Below are 26,784 nucleotides of genomic sequence, written 5' to 3' on the forward strand. Positions count from 1 at the left end.
TATTTGGAAAAAATTGCCTGATTATGCATCCCCCCCTAAAAAAACTTCAGGGGAGCACTAGGCGCAGATCTTTGCTTCCAATACTGAGAGATACTTCTATGCCCCGTCACTTACATTTCACCTGATACAGCATTGCTAGGAATAGAAGGGGACACAAAAATGTGTCCTCCAGGCTTAGTCTTGGCTTTTGACAGCCCATCACATAGGTGCAAACTATGGGGGGGTTAGGGGACCAGAGCCATCCTGAACCGCATCTTGCGCTGACCCGCCACAGGAAGAAGCTTAAAAGGGCTCCACAGGATCCATAGTTATTCACTCTTAGCGTACTGGCTTATGGTACTTAGTAAAATGTACTCTTTAAACTCAATTATGACTATCCCCCCCCCCCTACTAAAGAATATAAACTTTGTGTCCAAAACTCAGCACGAATATATAGAATAGAAAATTAGAAAAAGAGGAACAACAGTTACTCAGCTGCGTATTTATACTTTCTCTGACGTGATCTGCTAAAGGTTTTCACTTCTTCCTTTCGGCTATGACTTTCAAGACAATACAGGCGGAATTGCCAAATAAACATTCATATGAGACACGTGGTTACAATTTTGAATTATAACTTCGGTCGTTATTGAAATCCTGAAAAGCTTACGTTAAAAACATTTGGAAAAATATCTGCAGCCCAGGTTTTCCACATGGAATTGAGTTATTTTGTATAACTTTAGAAAATCATCTATTTGCTTTACAATTTGAAATGATCTGATACTTGTGCTTTTCGAACTAAAATAGGATTTTTGTTCATTATGAATTAAGTCACATTGTCATGTTCGTTTTTTTTTCAGGGGATTTTCATAAATTGAATGGGATTGTTACGCTGACAAGACACAATTACTCGAAAATGACAAAGGCTCAAGTTAATCATTTTTTTCGTTCGATTTCGAACGAATTTTTTGCTGGGAATTTACCCAACATAGTTAGATGGGTTTGAAAAACTTAATCTGGCCTTTTGGTCAACATTCCCAGAAGGAACGTTACTGAAACCATGACACAAACCAAAAAAGGACAAACAGGGTTGTTTCTAAGCAAGCTCACAAGCGGGCTAGTAACCAAGCCTTGTAAACAAAATATTTCGGCCTGCCTAACACGACATTATAAATTGTTTTTTTTTTAATGAGCGAGGAAATATTGAAGAGATCTCTCAGGTTGATATTTGCTAATTGGTTGAATTTGCAGAGGTATGCTTAATGCCACTTCATTGGAATTAAGAGATACCAACCATGATTGGGACAACAACAAAGTTTAAGCAGCCCTATCTCAATGACAGTCAAATATAATAACACTATAAAAATAACTGTATATAAAAAATGAATACAAAGGTATTTGTCTGTTAAACAAAACGAACCGAAGAAGTAAAGTTAGATTAATCCCAATGTAATATACTGAAACGTGATGATAATATGTTACTGTAGAAAATTTCTTATGAAAACTACGACAATGAGCTATGGAATGTAGACCGTGTAAAATCGCATTATATTAAATACTTAGCCTAACCCCTAACCACCTGTACAGTCAATATTTGATAAAAAAAATATACATGCATCGTAGTTTTTCTCACTCAAAATAATCAAATCCTAACCGATCTCACAGGCAAATCGGTTTCTGTCAGATCTTGCACATCGTAATTCCTGTGTGTTTTGTTTAAGAGACAAGTATCAAACAAATAATTAAGCATCATACTACATTTTTTTTTGTAGATTTTTATCATTAAATCCTCAGAAAAAAATATCTGACCAAAAGATTAAAATTTCAATTTTGGGTTTCCTATGGAACTTGAAATGTTGCATAGACCCTTTCGTTCTGGATACAACCCTTGTGAGTTTATTACACTTATTGAAATATTGTTTGCTTGCACTAATGAATAGTGCTTGTTCAATATTGGATACATAGCGAAATTGAGGCAATCAATATACAAGTATGACTTATCATTGCACTTACTCAAGGATCGGAGACTTTTTCCCTCCCTTCTTCCAGAAAAATTGAGATTTAGGCATGTCTTTGGACCGTTGGGCCCGGTAACATTTTGTTAGTAATTTTTATATGGTTCGTCCATTTTTGCTACGAAAGAAGTCTGAGGTAAGTTCGTATCCAGGGGAGGGTTTAGGGCGTTTGAACCCACTTGAAATGTTCGTCCAACTCGTAAAAACGTACCAAAAATGAATTTAAACAGATTTTTGATGCGTTTTTGAAGCTTTTTTGGTAGGCCCCTCCCCCCCGAAAAAATATTTTTGTACCCCCCCCCCCCTCTGAACAAATTCTGGATATGGCCTAGCCCGAAGACATTGGTAAAAGGCTCCCCTCCCCCTATAAATATCGTACCCTCAAGATAAGTAGTTGCATCCGTGAATAGTGAGAATTGGTTCTAGAAAGAAATTGGAAATTTTTAGAAGTTAGAAATTATGACGTGTGCTTTTGGCACAAGTCAGTTATGAACCCACAGTTGGTATCAACACAGTTTCGTTGTACGTGTCATCTGAGATGCAAGTCTTAACAATAATTAGTCTGTATTAGATAAATTGATTTATTGCCAAGCTAAAAACAAACCCATATTAAAATCGAAGTAATTTAGGTTGCAAATTTGAGACAAAAAGTGTTTTTGTGTGTTTATTAATAATACAATTATATAACGGTTTTTGATCGCTGTACTGATGTCCTAGCATAACAGTCATTCACCTTTTCAATATCGTGCATCATTTTTATACCAACTTAACTGAATTTTTTTTTCTCCAAATTAAGTTGAGTAGTGTCAGCTATTTCACGGTTTAAAACGTCATATAACCAACACAAAAAGTAGACTAACATAATACTGCCACTGCTTCGCCTAGTCAATTACCTAATCCTAATTTGAGACATTTACGCAGCGATGTAGTTTCATCAAAATAATTGGGAGGGGAGGGGAGGGGCAAAGCTGGAGCTGATTTTCCCAAGTCAAGTGCAAACTACAGTGACAAATCGAAATTTGCTACATAATACCATAAAGGCAAAGGTACACTAAAGAAAACAGATCTGTTTCTTTGGATGAATGAATTATGTAGGCCTATCTTAGCTTCGACAAAATTTTTGAAGACGCTAAATTTCAACTGAGGGGGGGGGGGCTGGGGTAAAACGGAGTCCTGGGGGCAGTTACCCCTAACTTATAAGAGCGGAAAATGGTACTGGTATCGGCAAAAAGCACCAGCGCCATCTAGCATTTGATGACACTTGGCATTTTGCCAAGCTTTGTAAATGTTTTTTTTTTTTTCCAGGAACGGAGATCAGAACTTATTGCTATACTTATTTTACCAATTAGACAAATTAAATTAATTATCCTTATTATTACACTGAAAAGGGTCAAGTATCACCAGACGCTAGATGGCGTTGAGGTATTTTGCTTGACACAAGCGCCCGTTCCCGCTCTTATAAATTACCCATACTCTTTGGTACCAAACACAGGAGATGAAATCTGAGTGGTTGAATTTGTAAAGTGGAACCTAATATAACCATATCTTCATAAAGAATTAGTAAAGTTTGAGAATCCAATATAGCCTATAACGAAAAGACTTCCATATACAGATGTGCAGTTTTTGTGGTAGCAGGTATGAAACTAAAAAAAGGATCATGGGAGAAAATCTGTAAAAAACAAAACAAGAAAATAAAAAATATATGGTACCAAGCAGCTTAAGAAAGCATAGCTTTCCTTTGAAACTGTAATACCTTTAGGAATCAATAGATACTTGATGGTAGAATTTTTTTTGCACGAAAAACATTGTCAAACTCAATTAGGGTAGCTTTGATTTTTTTTTTTGTCATGGCAACACTGATGAAAATGCGTCACTGTCCCCAATACCTCATAATTTTTATATAACTAAAAGACAAATCTTAGTAAATCGCAATTTTCTGGTATGGACAGATTTAAAGCGGTCAGGCAAAAGAAAGTTCTCATTTTGGCCCTCTTGTACTTTAAAAGTTTATTTAAATGCAGAAGCGTGATTTCTGTGCAAATAAATAACTAGCTATGCCTGTCTATATTTTCCGGGCATACAAGAGGAATTAGAATGACGATTTCCATTAAATTTAGAATAAATAAATTGCATTACCTGTATAGAGAACCCAACGTGTAATTTTTTAAACTGTTTAATCTTTTGAACAAGATATTTCGACACATCTTTCCAAGTCCTGAGGATCCACACTGGACATATCGTCATGATTTAGCATAGACTGGTAGAGCTCCTTCTGCGCATTTGAAATTTCATATTTTTTTTTTTTTTTAACTAGATTTCATTCTGTCTGTAACTGGTGACATGTCTTCGCTTCTCAACATTATCATTCGTAGCCTCCTACTATTCATTCTAGTGACGTCTAGTGGATTATACATTCTACTGGCATCCTCCACTTCATCAGCTATCTTCTCAATAGCTTATTTTACACATCTTTCTGTTTTTATTGAACTAACTTATCAGCTTCTCTAGTTTCCGACGATTCTCACCTTCTTAATTAAATAGTGACTGTAGAGAACTCCCAGACTTAGAAGATTTTCACTAACATCATTAACAACATTCTTTTTTTTTATCTCTGAGAACTTTTTTTCCAGGTTAGACAGAGATTTTCTAGGAATCCTTATTTTGAGAGGCGAATCATGGATGCGGAAAATCAGAAGACTATGCACTTTAAAAAAATGAATCTGTGATAACCCCCCCCCCTCCTTAAAAGTGAAACGCCGCGTCGATTGGTCTAAGCCGTAAGCCCATATCCTAATTGGTTTTCAAGATGTATATCAGTTTCTTTTTTGTCTCCCGAAATGGCTTATATGTAATTTTATGACTTGCCGAAATATTTAGGTTTCGAAGGATTTTTGCATCAAAATTCTTTAAAGACTGTAAAACTTGGTCTTAGAAATAACTAATCATATGACAATCAAAAGAACCAAAATTATAAATTTATGTTTTCAGGTCTTTAAAATTTATATACTGCCTTTTGAATCACTGCATGTAATTGAAGCAATATTCCCAACTCCTAAAGTAAAAACTTGCAGTGGCACCTTCCTAGTAAAATATCTTGATGTTGCAATAATTAGTCATGAAGGGTCTGCCGTTCTATTTTTCTTCCAAAAATAGTTGAACACGTTTCAAGAAACACTGTCAAAATAATGCTACGAAGAAAGTTCACAGGAGTTTTGCACTATGAGTCTTAATTGTACTTAATACCTCTGAATCCACTCCCACAACTACCCCTGTCAGGAAATATAAGGGGAATATATTTTTCAAAATCTGGACGAGGGGTTATTTGTTACTTTTTTCAGTTTTTTTTTTCTGTAAAAATGCAAAAGAACACTTTTCAAAAAAAAATACCAAAAACGCATTATTTGAAATTCTGGGGGGGGGGGCAAAAAGTTTTGGGTGGACAAATGCACCCTACTCTCCCCTCCAATTAACGCCACTGCTTCTTGTGCCTTTAATTCTGTGTGTCCATGCCCTCGGACCTGCCTCTGATGTGCAGATATAACCTTAGTGCACAACCCCTTGTATTGTTGCTTAATTTTAGCGCAAACATTTGGGAATGCGCTCGCTAGATAATAATGGCTTCTTATTCATTTTCCCAAACGAGTGGCGTGAACCAATAGGTTTTTTGACGTCTCCCTTAGAAGTTTGGCAAAATTGTAGCAAAAAGATAATTCTAGTAGCGCGTGACAGGAGGACTGGCGAGGAATTATCTGGCAAAATCCACATTCTTTAAAATGAAAACGGGCTTCATGGTTTGTGCCAAAAATTGTTTCGTTGCTGAAGATTTTTTTGGTGTCAAGTAATTATAAACTCTTGGAATTGGAACACTGAAAACGTTAGAAATATCGCATCGAAGCCGTCACTCATCTCCTTGCGGTGTTTTTTCCTTGTCTTTCTTTCTATTCGTCTACATTCTCTGGTGTCTTAGTCATTCGACAGATTGATTGAATATCAATGTCTAATTTTTGTTTATTGTCAATACTAATTGAATATTCTATTATGGTTTGTGTTTTGCCGGTGAAAAGTTTCGTCTGTATAGTTCCGTTTTGATAGTGATGGATTAAATCAGACCAAACGTTTTCCAATATATTTTTGCTCCAAGTCGTTCTCGAAATATTATTTGTCTCCTATGATGGTAAAGACAAAGTAGTATGAACACGGTTAGTAAATTCAATGATTACCGAATACTTGAAGAAAGAAAAGAAGAAACGATATCCGCCAAAGAAATCAAAATGAGGTCAATGGTCAGATTGACAATTTTTTTTATTTATGACAGATTTTGTACTTAATTTGTCCGTTGCATAATTAAGAAATGTTATTCGTTAACTGAGTAGCGAAGCCGATAAGATTTGTGCCTGATACTCGCGACTTGCGCAAAGCTGCAAGGCTATTTTTTGGGTGGGAGGGGGGGGGGTACATAAATAAATATTCACGGGCTTTTTGGGTATTAATAGAATTGTACATTAGTTGAAATTGCTTTGTAATTAGGTGTGTGGTGCCGACTATGAAGGGTGTTGTGGACTGTTTTTTTTTCTCGTTTTAGTGTATTTTTGTCTACCCCTCGGACTAGTTTTATTTCTGGGGGATGTCCGTTAAACTGAAGCTGTTGTTTGTTTTAAGTAATAAATTTCTCCCTCTCAATATTCCTGAGAAGACAAGAATTTTCTTAATAATTACGCTCATGGCTTTAAAACAACCGACAATTTTTACTTCTTTTTTACTCTTTTGATCAGCAAGTTCTTAAGACGAGTAATATTTATGAGAATCTTGTGGAATCTCAATTGAGACCCACAATGCCAGTCTGGAAGTTGATTAGGATAATGGAAGTGTGGTCAGTTTTTAAATGACTTGCTTTTTCAGTTGATATTCGTGATAATTTTGACTAGACTTTCTGATAAGCTTTCCATTGGGTCTTATCCATTGGATAAGGATTATTGAATCCTATTTCCACCGTTATTCCATTGGATTCTAAGCTCTCCCCTTTCCATTAAATATTCGTGAGTGGTACTTTTGTTGTCAAGGTATGGCTTGTCGGGAATATTTTTTTAATAATAATTATTCCATTACATCATTTTAATAAAATAAAAATGATTTTTAGAATAGAATATTTTTTTGATGACTAAAAATTTCTTAAAATATCCAAAACAATAATATAATTTATAAAATAATTTATTGAATCAAATAAAAGTATTTTAGTAAGGATTAATTATTAGTAAGTTTTTAGTAATTATAATAGGGTAAGTTTCTACTTTGTAAACTGGTCTCGTATTTTTCAATAGTACCGAATAAACTCGTACTAAAATTTAGGAAGCAATTACTTCAGTGAGAGCACCTGCTTCGTAAAAACTGTGTTTTACGCCAAAATTTGTTATTTTTCTAAAACACATTTGATGATTTTGCTTTGTTCACATAGCTATGTCTTTTGAGAAATTTTCTTCTTTCCCTCTTCGTTGAATGGATGTGAAAAAAAAATAAAAAAAGAGCAAAAAGAAAAAAAAATGTAAAACAAGTTAAAATCTTTGTCACTTACAATTCTTTGTATTTTTCAGTATTCTCAGCAAGGCTACCAGCATCAAAGAGCTGGTTTTAACCCCGCTTTCAATGGTGGACCCCAAACAAACATGCAAGTCTATCAAACATCAATGCGACCTAACATGGGACCTGTAATGCGTCCTGGTTACCAGACTAACAATCAGTATTTTAACCCCATGAGCAGCCCACCAAACCCACAGTTTATGCCTCAGGGTGGACCAGTGCCAACGAACATGGGTCAATATCCTGGAAATAATCAATTCGTGCAATCACCTGACTCATCAATGAATGTACGACAGGGGATGAATTATCAACATAGCCCCATCCCTGGAAATCCAACTCCACCCTTAACACCTGCTGCAAACATGCCCCCTTATGTTAGCCCGAATGCGGATGTTAAGCCTAATTTAGTCGACATCAAACCTACCATCACTCAAGGAAGTAAGTTTAATTTTACTTATCTCTTTCTCTTCGCTAACGCTTTAGTAAGCTATGCTGCGACCACGAACGTAGGGATCCATATCCAGGAGTACGAAGGGAGGAGGATTGGAGCTCGCCTCCACAGATCTACCTTTTTAGGATCTTCATTAAAATTCGCAAGAAAAACAAAGATACCCTCTTCTCTATATTTCTAAAAATATCCTTTTTTGTATCTTAATTTAAATTAAACTTTTCCGCATGCTAGCCTATTGTCCGCGCTGCGCAGGTACCAACCTCCTGGTTCAATGCCTTCGGCTGGGGAGTGCAATGCGTCTGGAGCAAATCATCCGACGCTTCCTGTGTTTCCCCCAGAATCCTCCAGGTACCCATTTAGAGCTGGGTTGACTCTGGCTGAGCTTACAGAGTCGCACTCTTGACCCCCATTCCAAACTAAATAAGCAGCGACGCCAGGACTTGAACCCCTGACCTCAGGATCTCCTCGGAATCTCAAGTTTGGAGCGCTAACCACACGGCTAGAACGCATCTTTATTTGAAAAAAAAAATCGAAGCCTGTTTTTAGCCTAAAATTCATAAAAGAACTTGATATAGTATGTCTTTAAGCAGTTTACTGTTTCCTTGACTAAATATAACCCTTGAGGTTTCATAACTGCAATAAAAACTAGCTAATTACATACAAATTGTAGAGAATTATGCTTAAACCTGAAATATTATGGGATTTGGGGGAGACATCGTTTAATAAATCAGGCTTATCTGCCTTTTTGAAACTTTCAATACTCTTTTCTCTTACTCTTTTTTTTCGGCTCAAATTAATAGTACACAATCTTTAATAAACGTCAAATGGCGTTAATTTCAAAGATTCGCCTAATGCAAAAGGCATGAATCGATTCTGTGGTGGCTGACGCACGGACCTTAGTAGTCAAGAAGCATCGTTAATTCTTAAATTAATCGATTTTTCTTGATTTGTATAGTCAAATCGCGTCTACTTGGTAAAGTTTATTGAAGATAAAATGTCTCTGAACCAAATTCAATAAATTGTACGGAATAAAACTTATTAGATTATATCAAATCAAATAAGTGTCAAAGTCATCAGCCTGATTTCAGATTTTCCCACTTAACCCCGCGTTCAATATAGCTTATTGCTATCGACTGGAATGATCTTCGTCACTGAGAGCCAATGAAAACCATTTCCTTTGAAAGAGATAGGTTTTTATTGGCTGTCAGTAATGAAAATCAATTGCACGATTGGAATAAGCTATGTCGACGTAGGGTAAAGCTTGGCATATCAAAATTCTTTCAACTATATAATCTCGGTGAAATTCAGCCAACCTGACAAAACTCGCTTTACGCTAAACTCTACTCACGCAAAACTTGACTGTGCCAAGCTTAAACCAGGGATATTTCAACCCACGCAAAACTCAACCCAACGAAACCCAACCCGGGAAGAACTATTTTAGCAAGATTTGATCACTGGACTTTTCGTCATTTGACAATGGGGGAAGGGATGTAGTTGATTAAAGTTTTAAAGGACATTTTGGGAAGGTTAGGTTGGCCTTTATATGATTAAATGTTATTTGGGTCAGTTTTTTTGTGTGGTATAGTAAAGTTTGTGTTATATATTCTGTGCTGAGCTGACTTTTGGCAAAGCTTAATTATGAGTGGGTGAATTCTTTTTAGGTGAATTCTAGTGTAAAATGATCTATCAAGTCTCATACATTGAGTAAGGTTTATCTTACTGGGTGTTTTAAGGGGTGATTTGCTGAATTTTGTGTAATTTCTACTGCTGGTAATACCGTTTTAAGTAAAGGAGGTTGAACCTCCTCCCCTCAAAACTGGAAAATCATATACAAATACACAATTTTGGAATTTGATGTGAAAAAAAGAACATTTTGCAGTTGGATTTTATAGTTGTTACAGCGTATACATATTTGTTTCGATGATAGGGTGGCGGTAATGCCGTATTGAGAGGGGCTAGGGGCTTTGAACATCCCCCCTCGATATGTTTGTTCGATTCGTAAAAGACGTAACAAAAATTTACATAAACATTTTTTCATACGTCTTGAATTTTTTGACCCACCTCCTACCAAAAAAAGCTCTCGGATACGACCCTGGGCGGGGGACAAATTGAAAAAAAATTAAATGCGCAATTACGTGTAGGATAATAATAGAAAAATGTTTTAAAGTCTCTAGAGTCCATGAAGCTGATGCCTGAAGAACCCCCTCGCCTGTGTACACTTTTGGTTGGGTATTAAATCACAGTTTAGTAAAGATTGTCACAAATTCTTCGAGTTCCCACAGTCAGTTCCAATGGCCGTAATCCGTCAAAATTAGAAGTGACTAAATAACATTTATCAATTTACTTTTCAACTGACTCCCAAGTCAAATAGTTTCACATATTGGGAACAAAACATGTTACATTATAACTTAAAAAAAGAATTGTTCAAGTAATCAGATTTAAGTTATTCTGATATAACAACAATCAGTAAATTAAGTGATTTTAATTTCTTGGTTTTGGATCAGCAGGAGATAAGTAGTTGGTCAGAAGAATTTTCCCTCTAATCTTTATAACTTTTAATCAAAGCTTGTTAATAATTACAGAAAAAATGAAATTCTTTTTTTTTTGGCGTACTTTCTCTTTTGTATAAAAAAAATGTTATTCTATTTAAAAATTTGGCAAATCCGGAAACTTGTTTTTTTTTAGAAAGGAAAATACTTGATAAATTTTAATTTTTCAGCTCAACGTTAGGCGTTTGATCCAAAAACTGTGTACCAACAGCTTTTCAATCTCGATCTAAATATATAGTATCATACTAAAACTCTGAAAAAAATAATGCCAACCAAAATTTTGTGACGATAGAAAATGTGTTTGTCCTCCAACACTCCCACCTTACATTCCCTTCTAAAACTCAATATTGATTAAATTTAATAAATCTCAAATCAACAAATGATTTAACAATTGAAGTTCTATGCATTTGAAAGGAATCAAACAGTTCGTGGTAACGTGGTAAAAAACGGAATTTTGATGCCAATATAAATACATCAAAAGAATCGGATTTTTATGCAGAATTTAAATATATAAATTTCATCAAGTTTAGTCTTACCTATCAAAAGTTACGAGCCTAGGAAAATTTTCCTTATTTGAGAAAAAGGGGGAAACATCCCCCTAAAAGTTATAGCATCTTAATGAAAATCACACCATTAGATTCAGCGTATCAGTGAATCCTACTGTAGAGGTTTCAAGCTCCTATCTGCAGAAATGTCGAATTTTGTATTTTTTTTTGCCAGAAGAAAGATCACGGACGCGTGTTTATTTTTTATTTATTTTTTTCCAGGGGTGATCGTATTGACTCAGTGATACTAGAATGTCGCGAGAGGGCTCATTCTCACGGAAGTTAAAAGTTCTAGTCCCCTTTTTAAGTGACCAAAAAACTGAAGGGCAACTGGCCCCCCCCACGCTCATTTTTTCCCAAAGTCACCGGATCAAAATTTTGAGATAGCCATTTTGTTCAGCATAGTCGAAAAATCTAATAACTATGTCGTTGACGACGACTTAATCCCCCACAGTCCCCGGGGGAAGGGCTGCAAGTTATGGACTTTGTCCATTGTTTGCATATAGTATTGGCTCTTGGGAAGTATACAGACGTTTTCAGGGGGATTTTGTCTGGTGGGGAGGGGGTTGGGTTATGGGGTTACATGGGAAGATCTTTTCATGGAGGAATTTATCATGGGGAAAGAGAATTTCCATGACGGTGGTGCTGGATTCTCCAGCAATATTTATAAAAAAAACAATGAGAAATTAAATAAAAAAAAAGTTTTTTTCAACTGAAAAGAAGGAGCAACATTAAAACTTAAAAATCAATATGCAAGTTTTTTTTTAATTATTTATGTACTTTGAGCCAAAGTCAAAACCTGCATTAATTCAAAAACATTCAGAAGTTAAATAAAAAATAAGTGTAAAAAAAAGTAAGAGCGACATTAAAACTTAAAACAAAAAGAAATTATTCCGTATATGAAAGGGGCAGTCCCCTCCTCAACGCCCCCACTCTTTACACTAAAGTTTGACTCTTTCTTAAAACTCTACTCTTTAGAACAATAAAATACCTTAGTGTAAAGAGCGGGGTGTTGAGGAGGGGACAACCACTTTCATATACGGAATAATTTCTGTTCGATTTAAGTTTTAATGTCGCTCCTTGCTTTCAGTTAAAAAAAACTTGTTTGTTTTTTGTTTAATTTGTTTAAAAGGGAGAGAGAGTGTATACAAATTTATCGCATACTGGCAATCCCTGGTATTTTTCTGCGATTTTTGATTTTTCAAGCGATAATAATTAAGGAGAAGATCTTCTGTGTCTTGTGGCGCTCTGGCCCATAGCGAGCTCTCTAGGGGAGATAAGAGCTTTAGTCTTTTCGTATTCTCTACCATCTTTTGGACTGTTCTTATAATTGTCTATGTTTTACCAACCATTCGCATTTTTTAACTTGTTTTTTTTTTTGTCCCTATCCCGTTTTCAAAGCGTCCGGTAAATATGTGACATAAAAACATTAAATTTTTGATGGGTTATGGAAAGATTTAAATGGATGAAATGATTCTCATGATTAAATCTTCGTGTTAAAAAAGGAAGGGAGTATCTGACACTTCGTTTTTGAAAACAACTTAGAAACTAAGATGGATTCTTCTAGTGGATCTTTATCGACCTATTTTATTTGCAACAATTTGAGAATATTTTGATCGAAGAACTCCGAAAATTTGAAATGCCCCTCCCCCCCTAAATAGAAAGAAAAATTAGTTTTTGATACGTAAAATCTGTTTGGATCATTGAGTGCTAAACTGAATGTGGTATATTGCTGGCTTCATAGTACTACAGTGGCGGCTCTTTGAATGGCGTTTTCAGGACAAAATCTTGATTGGCAACACCCCTGTGTCCCACAAAATTTTCAGGCAAAATTTTAATTTATTAACGAAATTATTTTCAATTTATTATTCAATTAATAATCTATAATGTTTTTTTTTAATTTTTATTTAAATTATTTAATCATTATTGTTTCATCTTTTATTTATCCTATTAATTGATTATAATTTCTTAATTATTTTCACTTATTAACTGCGCCCTCTGCTTCATTTTAATTGAAATAAAATTTCAAAAAGTACAAAATGAATAACCGTTAGTTTATTTATTTGAAATTTTGCGCCACTAAAATTTCTGCCCCCGGGGTAAGTGCCCCCTCTGTCCATGTAGTACTGATATTCTAAAGAAAATAAAATTGGCTATTTTTCCTTCAACTGCAATTAAGTGCTAATTGTGTAATTTAAGTGTTGTAATTTAAGGTTCAACTAAGTTTCTATTTAATTAGTTCAGTTCATATTAGACCTGATTCCCTTTGATACTTAGCCCTCACATGTGTATTGTTTATTAGTCTGTCAAGTCTTTTAAACATATTAAAGGAAATAGGTTGTTTAACTTTTCTATCTAATGTCCTCTTGTCCTTTGTTGGGACTGATATCCCAACCAAGATGAAGCTGTTTTTTCATTCAACAACCGATTTCTAATTGTTCTTTGGCTGATACATTTCAGGATAAAATTAAGTCCAGTTTAAGTAGTTTAAACTTTTCATTCAATTCATTTGCAGTTTAGTTCCGTCGCTGTTTAATGACCCTAAGAAATTATCAATAAAATCTATGGGATTTAGTTTTTCATTTAATTTTGTCTGCTAACATCTCGAAAGTTACGTTTGCCGGACTTGACTCACTTTAATACTGAGCCCTCTAAATCAGGATACCGTCCGGAAATTTTGGAATGGGGGGGGGGGGAGAAGCAAATTTCTCGTGTATGGTGGCAATGCATTAAAATATTCTAAATATGTTATTAGTTGTGTTAATGATATTAATGTCTTTATTAATATGGAAATTAATTGGTTTTAAATAGATCCGATGACAAGAGGATGGGTGCAATATGCACAGCAGCCTAGGTATGAAAGAGACTTTGTATTATTGTCTCCTTGTTTGTAAGGGAGCATTATCACATTATGGAATTCTACTTATTTCCTTTAATTTGAACAACTAATATTTAGAGTTACTTTTGCTGGACTTAATTTGTATAGAGATTTTTCAGAAAGGGCACATTTCCAAGGGGAACAATTTTCCGATTGTAAAACGTTAATAAATTAGAACACTTTAAATAATTGATACAGGTCTTAAAGTAAAGTTTTTCATTGTCTTCGTTTTTGCCAGATACCTCAGCCCCTCCCTGGTGCTGTCCAGGGTCTACATACGCTCTAGTATGATTTATTAGTCTTCGTTAGATTTGTTTATGTGAGCCTCGAGTAAAGCAAATAAGTAGTTAATCTTTTCTATTTATATCGTTGGCTTGAATAGGGTTCAATTGACATTATTTTTATGACTTTTGACATCGGTGGTTTTTACGAGTAGATTCAGTGTCATTTGAAAGGTCATCAACAGAAATTGACTAATTGTCTGAAATTGACCTGCTCAAAGCTTTGCTATATCTTTTTCCATGCTTAAAGATTTCTCATTCTCTGAAGAATAATGAATGAAAGATTTAATGTATATTCATGCTTAGATGGAGTGATGCATGTTTTTGCTATAAATAAAATATTAAATTTCAGTGGCGACAGAGCAGATTTGTCTCTTTTTTTTCAATAAGAAATTAGTGGGTTATTTCATTGGGTATTTTCATCGAAAAATGTATTTTCAATGAAAATACCCCAAAAAAGGCATTTTTCAATGAAAATACCCCAAAAAAAGGTATTTTCAAAATCTAGGGGGGGGTAAAATATCTAGGGGACAAAGGCCTCCCGCCATCAATTGATGCCATTGGAATATACTGATTATTTTTAATAACTGTAAAGTATTGCCAAACACTCATTTGTACTCATTATATGTCATCATTACCAAACAAATAAACTAATTCTTTAAATAAATATTTGGTCTCAGCATAATTGTTTCCTTACATGTTTTCAGGGGGATAAGAACCCAAAATACTTGTCAGTAATTGCAGAAGGGAGGCAGGAATGCCTGGAGTAATTTGGGAGCGTTGATAGTTTGAGCTTCTTTACTACATATTTACTCATCTTCTTGCCAAGTCGGATTACTGCTTCTAGCTGAAACTGTTCTCGATTATATCTTTGTGAGTCATTTAACTTTTAAGTGGCATAAAAATATGGGAAAATAAACCTCTTAGAACTGATGACACAGTAACTACGTCAAGCTTCTTTCCAGTAGGGAGTTCTTTCGGTACGGCTTCTTCCTCGAAGGGTCCAAAAAGTTCCCATTATATATAATAGCCTTTGTGGGAATCATCTAAGTTTTTCTTTTTATCGAATTCCCTCCCTCCCTCTCTCTCCCTCTTTGTATATGTCCCCCTGTATCTGCCTAGCTTGGAGAACATATTTTAACAGGATTTTATTCCTTTAGTTAATGGTTATAACTTATACGAACTTTTTTTATATTCTGTCTTGGAAAAATAAAAATGCTTGGCTTACAATTCTTGGCAGATCATATTGATTCCTCAATATTAGCATGTAGTTCATAGCAACTGTTCCATTATATTGATTTACATTTATTACACATTTCTTTCGCAAGTAATATTCCTGGATTTTTATTTTTTTTTATTATTTTTTAGTATCAAATGCAAGTAGTCCTTTTAAAATAATCTGAGCTTTGAAAGGTTAGATACATGGTTTGAATACAAACCATTTGGAGGGGGATGGGTAGGTCTCCCCAGTAATCCCTAATATATTTACACTTTCCCCATAATGTCTGATATTTTCTAGCATAAGAAAAACTATTTTCAATAGGGGAGGGGGATAGACAAGTATACGTGAAGGATATGGATCCTGTTCGTCCTAAAATACATGGAGATTTGTTTTAACAGTTCTAAAGTACTAAGGCAGACAAAGTGACCTAAAACTGCCTCCCCCCTGCTCGGTAAAATAGTCCTTATAAACTGCTGCCATTTTTTGGAAATAAGAAGGAGTCACAGCTATTCATTGCTCGTCAAGTGGTACCCAGAAGACTGCCACTAAACAGTCTGCATGTACTGCATTCGAAGTATGACATACGGGTTTCAACAGTTAAACTCAATATCAGTTACACAGCTTAATATCGATTTACTCGCTTATATGGAAGAAGAATTTATCACAAACCAAGAGAGATTTAAACCGCAGGTAAGTAATTAAACTTTTGAGTTGTTGAGAAGATAAAAAAGAAAATGGAAATATAAAAAAGAAAATGAAACGATAGAAAAGAAACAAAGAAAAAGAGCAAGGAGAAAAGGGCATAAGGCTGTTTTTTGTGAAAGGAAATTCAGGGAAATTGAAGTATAGATAATTTAACGACTTAACAAAGATAAAAAAAAAGCTGACCTAACAAAGGTGATAGAAGATAAAAAGGAAACAAAGAAAAAGAACAAGAAAAAAAGGGTATAAAGTTTTTTTATGAAAGTAAATTCTGGGAAATTGAAGTATAGATAATCTAATGACTTAACAGAGATAAAAAAAAAGGATGGCCTAACAAAGATGATAAAAGATTAAAAAGAAACAAAGAAAACAAACAAGAATAAGAAGAAAATGGTATAAAGCTAAAAAAGTTTTTTTATGAAAGAAAATTCTGGGAAATTGAAGTATAGATAATTTAATGAGTTGACAAAGATAAAAAAGGATGGCCTAACAAAGATGATAGAAGATAAAAAAGAAACAAAGAAACAGCACAAGAAGAAAAGGGTATAAAGCTAAAAAAAATTTTATGAAAGGAAATTCTGGGAAATTGAAGTATGGACAATTTAATGAGTTTAATACTCAATAACACTGTTCTTTTTCCGTCACCTAGAATTTTTTTTTTAGAAGATGACGAACTCCGACTGACATTTCCGGTCCGTGACGGTATTCTTTTACCCCCATTCCGACTTGAGCATAATTTGGCCGTAAGTAACCATGTATTTCAGCTAAAGCCGACTGTTCACCAGACGCTCATGTACAGGTGAGTTTTTTTTTCTATTCCCGTTTCTTTTTTGACAGATAGCGTGCTTTAATAAAAGCAGAGAGTCATTCAAACGTTAAACCAAAGTTTGACTCTACATGGTATATGAAAACCGTTTGATTTTTTTTTTGCATTTTGATCTAACCACAAAAAAAGGAAATATATTATAAACTATAATCAAAAGTTTGAGTTAATTACTCCATGAGTTATGGAGAAAATTCAGCGTAACTAAAATTTATAAGAATATATGTTAGATGGAGTGAATTCAAAGCACTAATCGCCTGTTTGAGGAAAATATCCAGGCACTGGTGTCAATTAACGAAAATGAGGGTTTAGTTATTGCTCCTGCTAGTGGTCCAGCGTAGAGAGAGAAGCCACTCGTCTTCTCTAGTCCAGAAGGTTCTGAGCTAATAAAATTATGGGGGAGGGGGTCAATTTATTTTTTAATTTAGGGAGGGACAATTATGTTGTTTTTCCAATTTTTTCAGCGAAAATATTTGAAAGAAGGTATTTTTCTATGAAAATACCCCAAAAAGTGCATTTCAAAATCTAGAGGGCACGTGTCCCCGCCCTCCCTAATTGATGCCATTGTTTTGATTGCCTATGTGCTTGCGTATAGGGAGTGCTTTTTAAGTGCATTCTACTACGGATCTTATATAACTGGCCTCTAAAAAAGAATAAAGGGTAAGAGTGTAAATAGGTCCTGTTGGTTTTTGCTAGTAGTCTTTATTTTTTAGGAAATATACTTTTTATGTTATTATCCTTTTTTAAAAGCCCCCTCCTCTCCGATCGGTGATATAATAATCTTTTCACATGAAGTTACATTAGCTTTAATGTCACTTGCACTAATTCCAAATCTTCAATTGGGAAATACGCACAATGTCTTGAGTCAAATAAATGCTTTTGCTAAAAATCAAAAGTATGAATAGTAAACTTAATAAAAACTACTTCTGAAATCCGTGTATAAGATACAGTGGCGTAATTTCGTAAAAATTCTGTGGGGAGGATGGAAGTTGGGCCCAATTTTCCCAAATCAAGCGAAAATGACAGTGAAAAATAAGAAATGAGCCACATAGTACCATAAAGGCAAAGATACATTAAAGAAAAACTGAACCGTTTCTCTGAGTGCTCGAATTATGCAGGCTTATATTAATTCAGACAAAATTTTAGCTCCGGAGGGGGGGGAACTGTGATCAAAAAGGGGCAGTTGTCCTCCTACCCCATTGCAAATTATGTCCCTGATAAGATGTTGAATTTTTTATATAGAGGTCTCCTAAAACTGGAGACCAAAGGATCAATCGCAGTTGAAAGATTGTGACTAAGCCTCAGGGTCATAGAATTTTTCCGGGGAGGGGGGGAGGCAAAACAAAAAAAATAACTTTTACGTCCTACTCTTCTAATTTTCTGGGGGAGCTTTTGGACCAATCGATAGAATTTCCCTTATTGGTTCTGGTGCAGATATGTCTACAAAGCTGTAAATTTTAAGGAAAATGGGGGCTGTGACCCGAACAAAGTATCGTAGGGAACAGAGCTTGATAGTTGTACATTACGATGTACCGAAGATTGTTTATGTCTAACAAAATGGTTCCAGCAAACAAGTTACACTAGTTTACTCGCTGTTAAACATTGTATATTTTCGTTTTATTTAGAAGAGACGAGAATTCTTTAAGTAAAATGTAAGCTTATAAGATAAACAACGAAACGACCAACAGGACATCAATAGCCTTATTTTTTTGCACGTATTACATTTTCTCAGAATTTTCTTGAGAAGGGGTGTGTGTACTCGACTTCCTACTTCAAAACTCAAAACAGGAAACTAAGGAAGTGTTTCCAAATGGTTCCAGCAAAGTGGTTCCAAAACTGGAGGCCAAAATATTAGACCAAGACCAAGTTTTGGTCCGAATATATTAGTATCGACATCACCACCGCTATATTCATTGACTAATATTGACATCCATGATACGACCATGATTTACATGATCATGATCTATGATATAACCATGGTTTATATGATCATGATTATAATTTGATTGTTCACAGACTTAGGCTTCACTTCTTCAAAATAAAGCACATGCAAGTCACAAATGAAGCATGTTTTACTATCCGTTTTCCTGGAATATTTTCTAATAATAATAAACCTACAGTGCTGTCCTTTTTCGTAGGATTTCAAATCAAGGCCCAATTCTCCCACACTCCAGTCAAGCACGCCCACCTTCTTCCAGTTCTGGCACATTTTTTCCCTTCGACTCCCATGCGATATACCTTCCATAGAGTTTTCTTTAATAATAAATTTGAATGAGCTATCTCTGCAAAAGGCTTCTTTATCTGGCGTCAGAACATCGAATTCATCGATTTTTATGAAGTCGGGGAAAGCTGTTACTCTTTTGAAGAAGCTGGAAAATCCTAGAAAGAAAGGAGGTTTGAATAATCGGGATTATTAATGATTTGTGCAAATTACTATTGTTTCAGGGAAACGTCGAAATTTTGAAAAGGGAATGGTCTAATGCTGAGATGAAGTGTTTTTAGTCCATAATACTGCCTTAGGATTCTGACATTTTAAAGAGTTTTAATTGTCATCCTGCATGGGTGAGGGAGGAGCTTGTGGACTGTCATTTGGGGATGGACCCCCTCTACTTCTGCACAAATGCCAATGTATGCTAAGCAGTTAGTTTTTTGTGATTTATGTAGTATATATATATATATATATATATATATATATATATATATATATATATATATATATATATATATATATATATATATATATATATATATATATATATATATAATACATATATATATATTCTACAGAACTCTTCGGAATTAACATTTTAATCGATCTTTTTTTTTTTAAAGCACCAGTAGAGCCAATTCAAGTTAAAGTTTCCTTGGTTTTACTGTTTCTGGGCTCACAAATTTTCAAGGACGCCGCCCATCATCTGTTACTACTTTTATAAATATCATCTAACACTGCTCTAACGCTTAAGCATTATTATTTGTACTAAAGAGCTCATTGAAAACATTACAAAATACAAGGTTTTATAGGCCGTGGTAATTTGAAGACCCTGGCGTAAGGGCTAGTCTAAAGCAGTGTTGTGCCAAGTACTTCTTTTTTTACTTAAGTACAAGTACCAAGTACTCAGAGAAATTTTTACTTAAGTACAAGTATTAAGTACTTCTCTAAGAATATACTTAAGTAATAAGTACTTTTGAAAAAGTACTTCAGTACTTAAGTACTCAAGTATTTCGATTTTACTTGAATTTTGCTTCAATTAAGATATAAAAAGAAAACAATTACAAAGAATTTTCATTACAGCTTCATAATAACTTTTAATTTCTTTCAATGGCAGAAGCTTTTCAAACATACCAATTCCAAGCATGTTTCTTTTTGGAGTAAAAAATTCCATCACCTACCAAAAAGAAGTATCTGTGCTGATGCAGACGAAGGAAAGATACAGCTGTACTTCCTGAAAACTTTCATTACCCTTTGGTACGCTTTGAGCACAGATAGTTCCTTTCGCTTTTCATTCAAATATGACAAAACTTCACAGAATTGGTTTCACGGCCACGGTTGCCATAATTATCATGAGTAGTTTTTTCAGCACTAAGATCAAAGTATTCATCTCCAGACAAAAAGCCACCTTTATCAGCCTTTATCAGGAAACCACTTCAATTTGAAAAAAGGATGACTTGCCGTGGCAATAACATAGTCTCTTGCATGAGAGACCCACAAGTAGAGCATGTACCAAAGGCTGGCTGACTTTCGCCAAATCTTTCAGCTTTTTGAGCTTCCTTTCAAGTGATTTGATTGTAGGATAGATAGCACCGAAGTAGCATTTTTCCTCCACCTGAAGAATGTCCAATGCCACTGCTACTGGCTTCATAATTTTTATGTATTCTTCAAGAATTTCAATATTACGAGAAGTTAGCCTTGGTTTTTGCAAAGCATCACATATGTTAGCAAGCTTTCCAATTTTGTGACAGTCCTTCAAACGTTTGATACTTTCATACTTTGAGTGCCACCTGGTTTCCACAGGTCTTATAAGCTGTTTGTCATATACCTCTTTCACAGCATCAATAGCTTTTGAACTCTTATTCACGGCATCCCAGAGAGCAATACACTTCAAAAAAGTGGCGTGGTACTGCCTCTTATATGCAATATCACAGAGGGCTTTATCAGCATCGGTGGATCCAAGCAGGTTAAGTGTGTGGCTGACACACCTGAAGTGTGGAGGAAGTAGGAAATACTCGGGGTCGTCATGAGAATCGAGTATCTCTCCAACGTTTGTAATTGAGAATGAGCCATTCTGGCCTGCTTCATTTTCATTTTCTTTATCACTGTCTTGAATATCTTCATCAGAAACCATCAGATATTCCCTGAACGCCTTACTAAAGTTAGAGGTGTTATCGGTCAAAATCCTTTGTTCCTTATTATCAACTGCAATTTTGTACCTGGCAAATACGCCATTCAGTTGTTCAGCAATTCTGTCATAAGTGTGTGAGCCCTTGAACCGGCAACAAGCAAGGACATAAGATTTCCATTTCAAATCCTCATTGAGCAAGTGTGCAGTCATTCCCAAGTAGCTTTTGTTGTTGGCAGACCAAATGTGTGTTGTAAGCAACATGTAGTCGGTGACTTCAAAATCATGAACCATATCTTTTATGTACTTCAAAAACTTAGCTTCAATTTGCACAGCTAAAGCTTTTCTTCCTGGAACCTTTGCATAAGGTGCAAGACCTGTTATCAGATTTTGAATGGTGGCTTCTCAACAGTGTACGGGGGTCGCATCTCGTCCACAATGTGGTCCAGTGCCAAAGAATTCACTTTTGACTGTGCCAGTTTCTATGGTCTTGCAGCAAAGAAATCTCGCTTAACTTTTTTAGAAGGTGAGCTATAATCAGGGCCAGCATTATCTTCAGATTCAGACGATCCCAAAAGTGAGCCTACAAGTTCACTAGCCTCTTTGCTACTTGATTTCCTTTTGTTCTTACTGTTTATCACATTTATCACAAAAAACTGTCCATTCAATATATATTGTAGTTCTGCCATGATAGCGTCCTTTTTTGAAATTTTGCGCCGGTCCAGGAGCCGCTCTTCTCAAAGACTAAAATCCATTCATCCACTAATATATAGGAAGTTCAATTCATCGTATCGCCCTGCGTCATGCCGGTATGATTTTTCCGTACCATGAAGAAAGTACTTGAGTACTTAAGTACCCTTAAATACGTCAATTTTTTACTTAAGTAAAAGTATTAAGTACTTTAGAAATTTTTTACTTAAGTAGAGTACAAGTACTCATATTTTTTACTTAATTAACTACTTAAGTACTTTTACTTAAGTATTTCCCAACACTGGTCTAAAGCAAGGATGGACGGACAGTCAAGTGTTCTTTGGGTACTGTTCAGAAGTTCCATAGACTAGGAGAAGGCTTTTGTAATTATTATTCTTGACAGTTTTATTTTATATTCTATATTCTTATTGTATGTATTAATTCTATATTATTCTGTTTATTCTTATTCTATATATTCACTGTTTTTATTCTATGTTCTATATATAGTTTTATTCTTTTTTAGTTTTATCTATGCCTTGTATTATTTTAGAAAAGGTTCGTGGCCTTTACCTAACTTATGAAGGGATTTACGGAAGTAGTGGGTTAACGCTTAGAAACCTATTCATATAGACTTTTCTTTCTATTCTTGTTAGTTGCAAGCAAATAATACAAAATTATTTTATTAGATCGGATTTGGAGCTACAGCTCAAATGTTTTCATCACGAAGATAGGGCCATGAACACTAATTGGCCAGCAAGTGTGCAAGTCTCGGTGAATGCCACTCCCTTAAATATTGACAGAGGGGAGAATAAGTCTGCACACAAACCATTGTACCTCAAAGACGTATGCCAGCCTGGACGAAACACCATACAAATCACAGTTTCAGCATGCTGTTGTGTGAGTAATTTTGTTAGATCATTTAATTAAAATTTAATTCTAAATTGAGTACAATTTAGCTAGGATAAAAGTGACTACATCACTTTATGCCTTAATTTATGCTCTTTCATTATTCAATAATCGCTTCTGGGGAAATTACCCTTAAAGAGGCGAAAAGGGCTCAAAACTGCCCATAGTAACCAAAAGTTTAAAAATGTGTTTCTGAAAAAAAACTTGCTAGTGAGAAAAATTAACATTTGTAGCATATTCAGGGATGTTAATTACTATTGTCATAAGTTTTAAATAATAAAAACTTATTATGAAAACAAATTTGCAGAAATTTTAAAAAGAACCTGAAACTCCACGAAATGACGTAAGTTTTAGTGTGATGTCATTTAGAGGGGTTTCAGGCTCTTTTAAAAAAGATTAGGCTAGGCTAGGTTGGCTTAAGTTTTGGCCCCTTTAAGGACTCAAAATTTAATTTCCCCCAGAAGCGAGCATTGAATTATGATATAGCGTAAAAAAAGGCAACAAGTGATGTATTCACTTTCATCCTAGCTGGATTATGTTGAAAACATGCAAATAAACCACCTTTTCTAAGAAATTAACATTTTGTCAAAGAAAATTTTACGGAGACTTTTAAAAATGCTTTTTCTAAGAATGTATTGTTGTATGTAATTTGACTCACTTTGTATTGCATGAACAGCAGGTTTTTGCATGCGATTAAATTAAAAAAAAACACTTTTTTAAACAGCAGGTTTTTGCCTACGATCATATTAAAAGGAAAAAAACTTAACAAAAAACTGATCCCATTTAGCTCTTGATCCCATTTATCTCGCGAGTATTCTCCTTAACACGGGTCGAATATCTGTCATTTCACTTCGAAGAACTTGAATTTCACCCTGAATATCTTTTACGGCTGATAATATGAGTTGAACATGATTTAATAAGCTTTGAATAGGATCATCTAAGACTGAATTGTCCGTAGAATTAGACGGGTGGGTTTCAAATGGCCTCTTATACCACTCAAATGCCACTGTACCTCTAATACCACTAAGTGGATTCACGAGTGGCCTCTTTTTTCTCTTTCCATTTTCGCTAACGATCACAGACGGTCGACAAGAAGATTTTACAGATATAATTATACCGGTGAATTTTGCATTATATTTCAAACTGCCTCCTGGTAATAGATGTTAACTGACAGAGAGCATGAATGAAACTGAATATCATCCTCTTCTTTCGAACTTTTTTATTTCGCCCATGTTTCTTCTCCCTTCTTAGCCCACACTGAATTCTCTGCACCTCATCCTGTTCAAAAATTAGATTTGAACAGGAACTTAATAATTTAATTTATTCTCTTGGACTGAGAAATTTCATTGGCTTTTTGTCGTAGTAGGAATGCCATCGGATGTGTAAAGCTAGAAAGAGATCATTCAATATTGATTGAGTAAGAGTTCAGCACAAGAAAAAAAATATTGAGTTCTTTAAGCAATGCTGTATCCAGGGGGGATACTGGGTTTGACCCCCTCCCCTTAAAATTTTCTTCTGATTCGTAAAAACTTAACGAAAATGCATACGAACAAATTTTGATGGGTTTTTTAAGTTTTTTTTTCCAATTCGGTATCAATTTATTTATAAACATAAAATGCAGTTGTTAAGGCCGTGCTGGAGCGTGGCGAAGATACTGGGTTCTAAACTTCCTCCCCGTTATGGGAAAAATTACGTAAACATTGGACAATTTTTGACTGTTTAATGTCTTAAACAGACTTTAAAGTAGCTCGTGAATTTAAGTACCCTCAAAGTCAACCGCTCTTCCCCGACGACTCTATAAATTAGTCGTAGACTACTTTATTTATGATTTCTTTTTCTAAGCTATTAAAAAAATCCTGAAAATTTAAATTGTATTACAGACAAATCCCCTACAAAACAAAATTATTTTGAGGTTTTTTTCTTAGCTAATAAAAAATCCTGAAGTGTATAATGTATTACAGAGAAATCTCGTACAAAACAAAATTATTTTGAGTTTTTTTTTTTAGTCATTAAAAAGCCCTGAAATGTAAATTGTATTGCGGAGAAATCTCTTACAAACTAAAATTATTTTGAGATTTTTTTTTTTTTTTTTTTTTTACCTACTGTGTTTTCCTGTTGACACATAAATGGAGCTGGTTTTATTTATAGCAAGGCTCCTGGTTCCTTGTTTCTAGTCTATTGAAGATTGAGATAGATAACTTCGAAGACCACACTGCCTTTCCATGACGAAATTAAAACAGTTCAAAATAGGGATGAAACCTTTTAATTGACAGTGAACAGATGTAAAATTCTTTAAATGGATATTTCGAACACATATACAGTGTTCATCATCAGCAGTAAAACTATCAGCAGTATATAGCAATCAGCAGTACTGCTAATGATGAACACTGTATATGTGTTCGAAATATCCAGTTAAATAATTTTATATCTGTTCACTGTCAATTAAAAGATTTCATCCCTATTTTGAACTGTTTTACTTTTGAAGATTGAGAGATCACGTTTTTGTGTTGCTCCCAATTTTTTGCCCATGGAAACCTTTATTTTATGATCTCCAACTGTTATGCTCTGTATTAAGAAAATAGCTTGGAGGAACTTTCACAGTCAATGAAATGATCTTCTCATAAGAGAACATCTTTCTTTGGCACCATTTTTGTACCGCTTTGCCGTAGACCTATTCCAGAAGAAAGAGAAGTAAGCTTGTCTTAATGACTACAGTGGATGTGTTGCGTGTATAAATGAATCTAGGAATTTTCATGAAATGCTACGTATGAAAGGTCACATGAATTAGAAATCCTGGATAATTGCTGGAAAGACGGGATGGCTCTTGGCTACTTTCTTCTTTGAATAGTTAATTTTTGATGATCCTGAATGTGTATATTTATTATAGGCTTAGCTATCAGGTAAGAAAAAAACAATATCAACAATCTTTAAAAAAACAATAGATGGCGAGAGGAGAGATGCGTGGTCTGGAACGTCAGAAATGAAATTTACCCCAAATAAAGAAAGGGTTTTAACCCTGTTCGGATCAAAATGGTTGTTCCGTTACACAGAATGTCAGATACCCTCCAGTTCAAGTGGCGTAATAATAATGAAAAAAAAACAAGGCGTAGCTTGGTGAACTTGCACCGCGCAATAGGGCTTGCAGCGCAGCCCTATTTCTTTCAGGGCTGGTGGTTTAGTCCTGGTATCACCGATTATTCGGTAAGTGGTAAGGGTCAGAGGCATCACTCTGCAAGCTCAGTCAGAGGCAGCTCTGACTCTGACTCAGCCCCAGCTCTAACACATCCTGGATGAAGACTTGAGACGGATATCAGCACCGCCGACTTGGACTGTCATTGTGACGTTTCTTTACCCTTTTCACCAGCCCCCATATGAATAAACTCCCATCTTCCGATAATCTACGACCATCGGCTCGATATAGTTGCCCCCAGTGGAAGCAAAAGACTGTAAAGCAAACACGGGTCCTTGACCATACTCCTTGGGAAAACATCCGCTGATCAGTTCTGGGATCTGTTGAATATGATAACTTAATTTTCATCCAGACTGAACCATTGGCATGTCTTCTAAGACTATGCAAATCATCACATGTTAATAGCTAGTGATCGATACCTTTAAGCTCCTCTAATTTTTGCAAATATAAAATAGTGAATTCTTTTAGTGAATACGGTTTTCAAACATTACTTTTTTTAGTTTTGGTTGCTATTGACGATCTTTACCTGTCATGAACGTTAGGTTGATCTGCTCCAAATCAATAAAACTTGAGAAATATTTTACGCTGTATATTTTTTCAATATTATCTTTTTTATATTTGAAACACTTTAAGAAAAGCTAGGTG

At 34.9% G+C, this 26,784-nt stretch overlaps 1 protein-coding gene across 4 annotated transcripts in view; it reads left to right on the forward strand.

The window, feature by feature from the left end:
- The window catches only part of LOC136032196 (zinc finger MIZ domain-containing protein 1-like), a 162,273-nt gene that overhangs the window by 82,837 nt on the left and 52,652 nt on the right, over positions 1-26,784 (forward strand). For all 4 annotated transcript variants that reach the window (XM_065712404.1, XM_065712405.1, XM_065712403.1 and 1 more), the window contains 3 exons: positions 7,580-8,003; positions 16,857-16,992; positions 22,730-22,940. In XM_065712404.1, coding sequence (XP_065568476.1) covers positions 7,580-8,003; positions 16,857-16,992; positions 22,730-22,940 — 771 coding nt within the window. The remainder of the gene's footprint in view (positions 1-7,579; positions 8,004-16,856; positions 16,993-22,729; positions 22,941-26,784) is intronic.

Source organism: Artemia franciscana, chromosome 10, assembly GCF_032884065.1.
Source record: "Artemia franciscana chromosome 10, ASM3288406v1, whole genome shotgun sequence".
Classification (NCBI taxonomy): Eukaryota; Metazoa; Arthropoda; class Branchiopoda; order Anostraca; family Artemiidae; genus Artemia; species Artemia franciscana.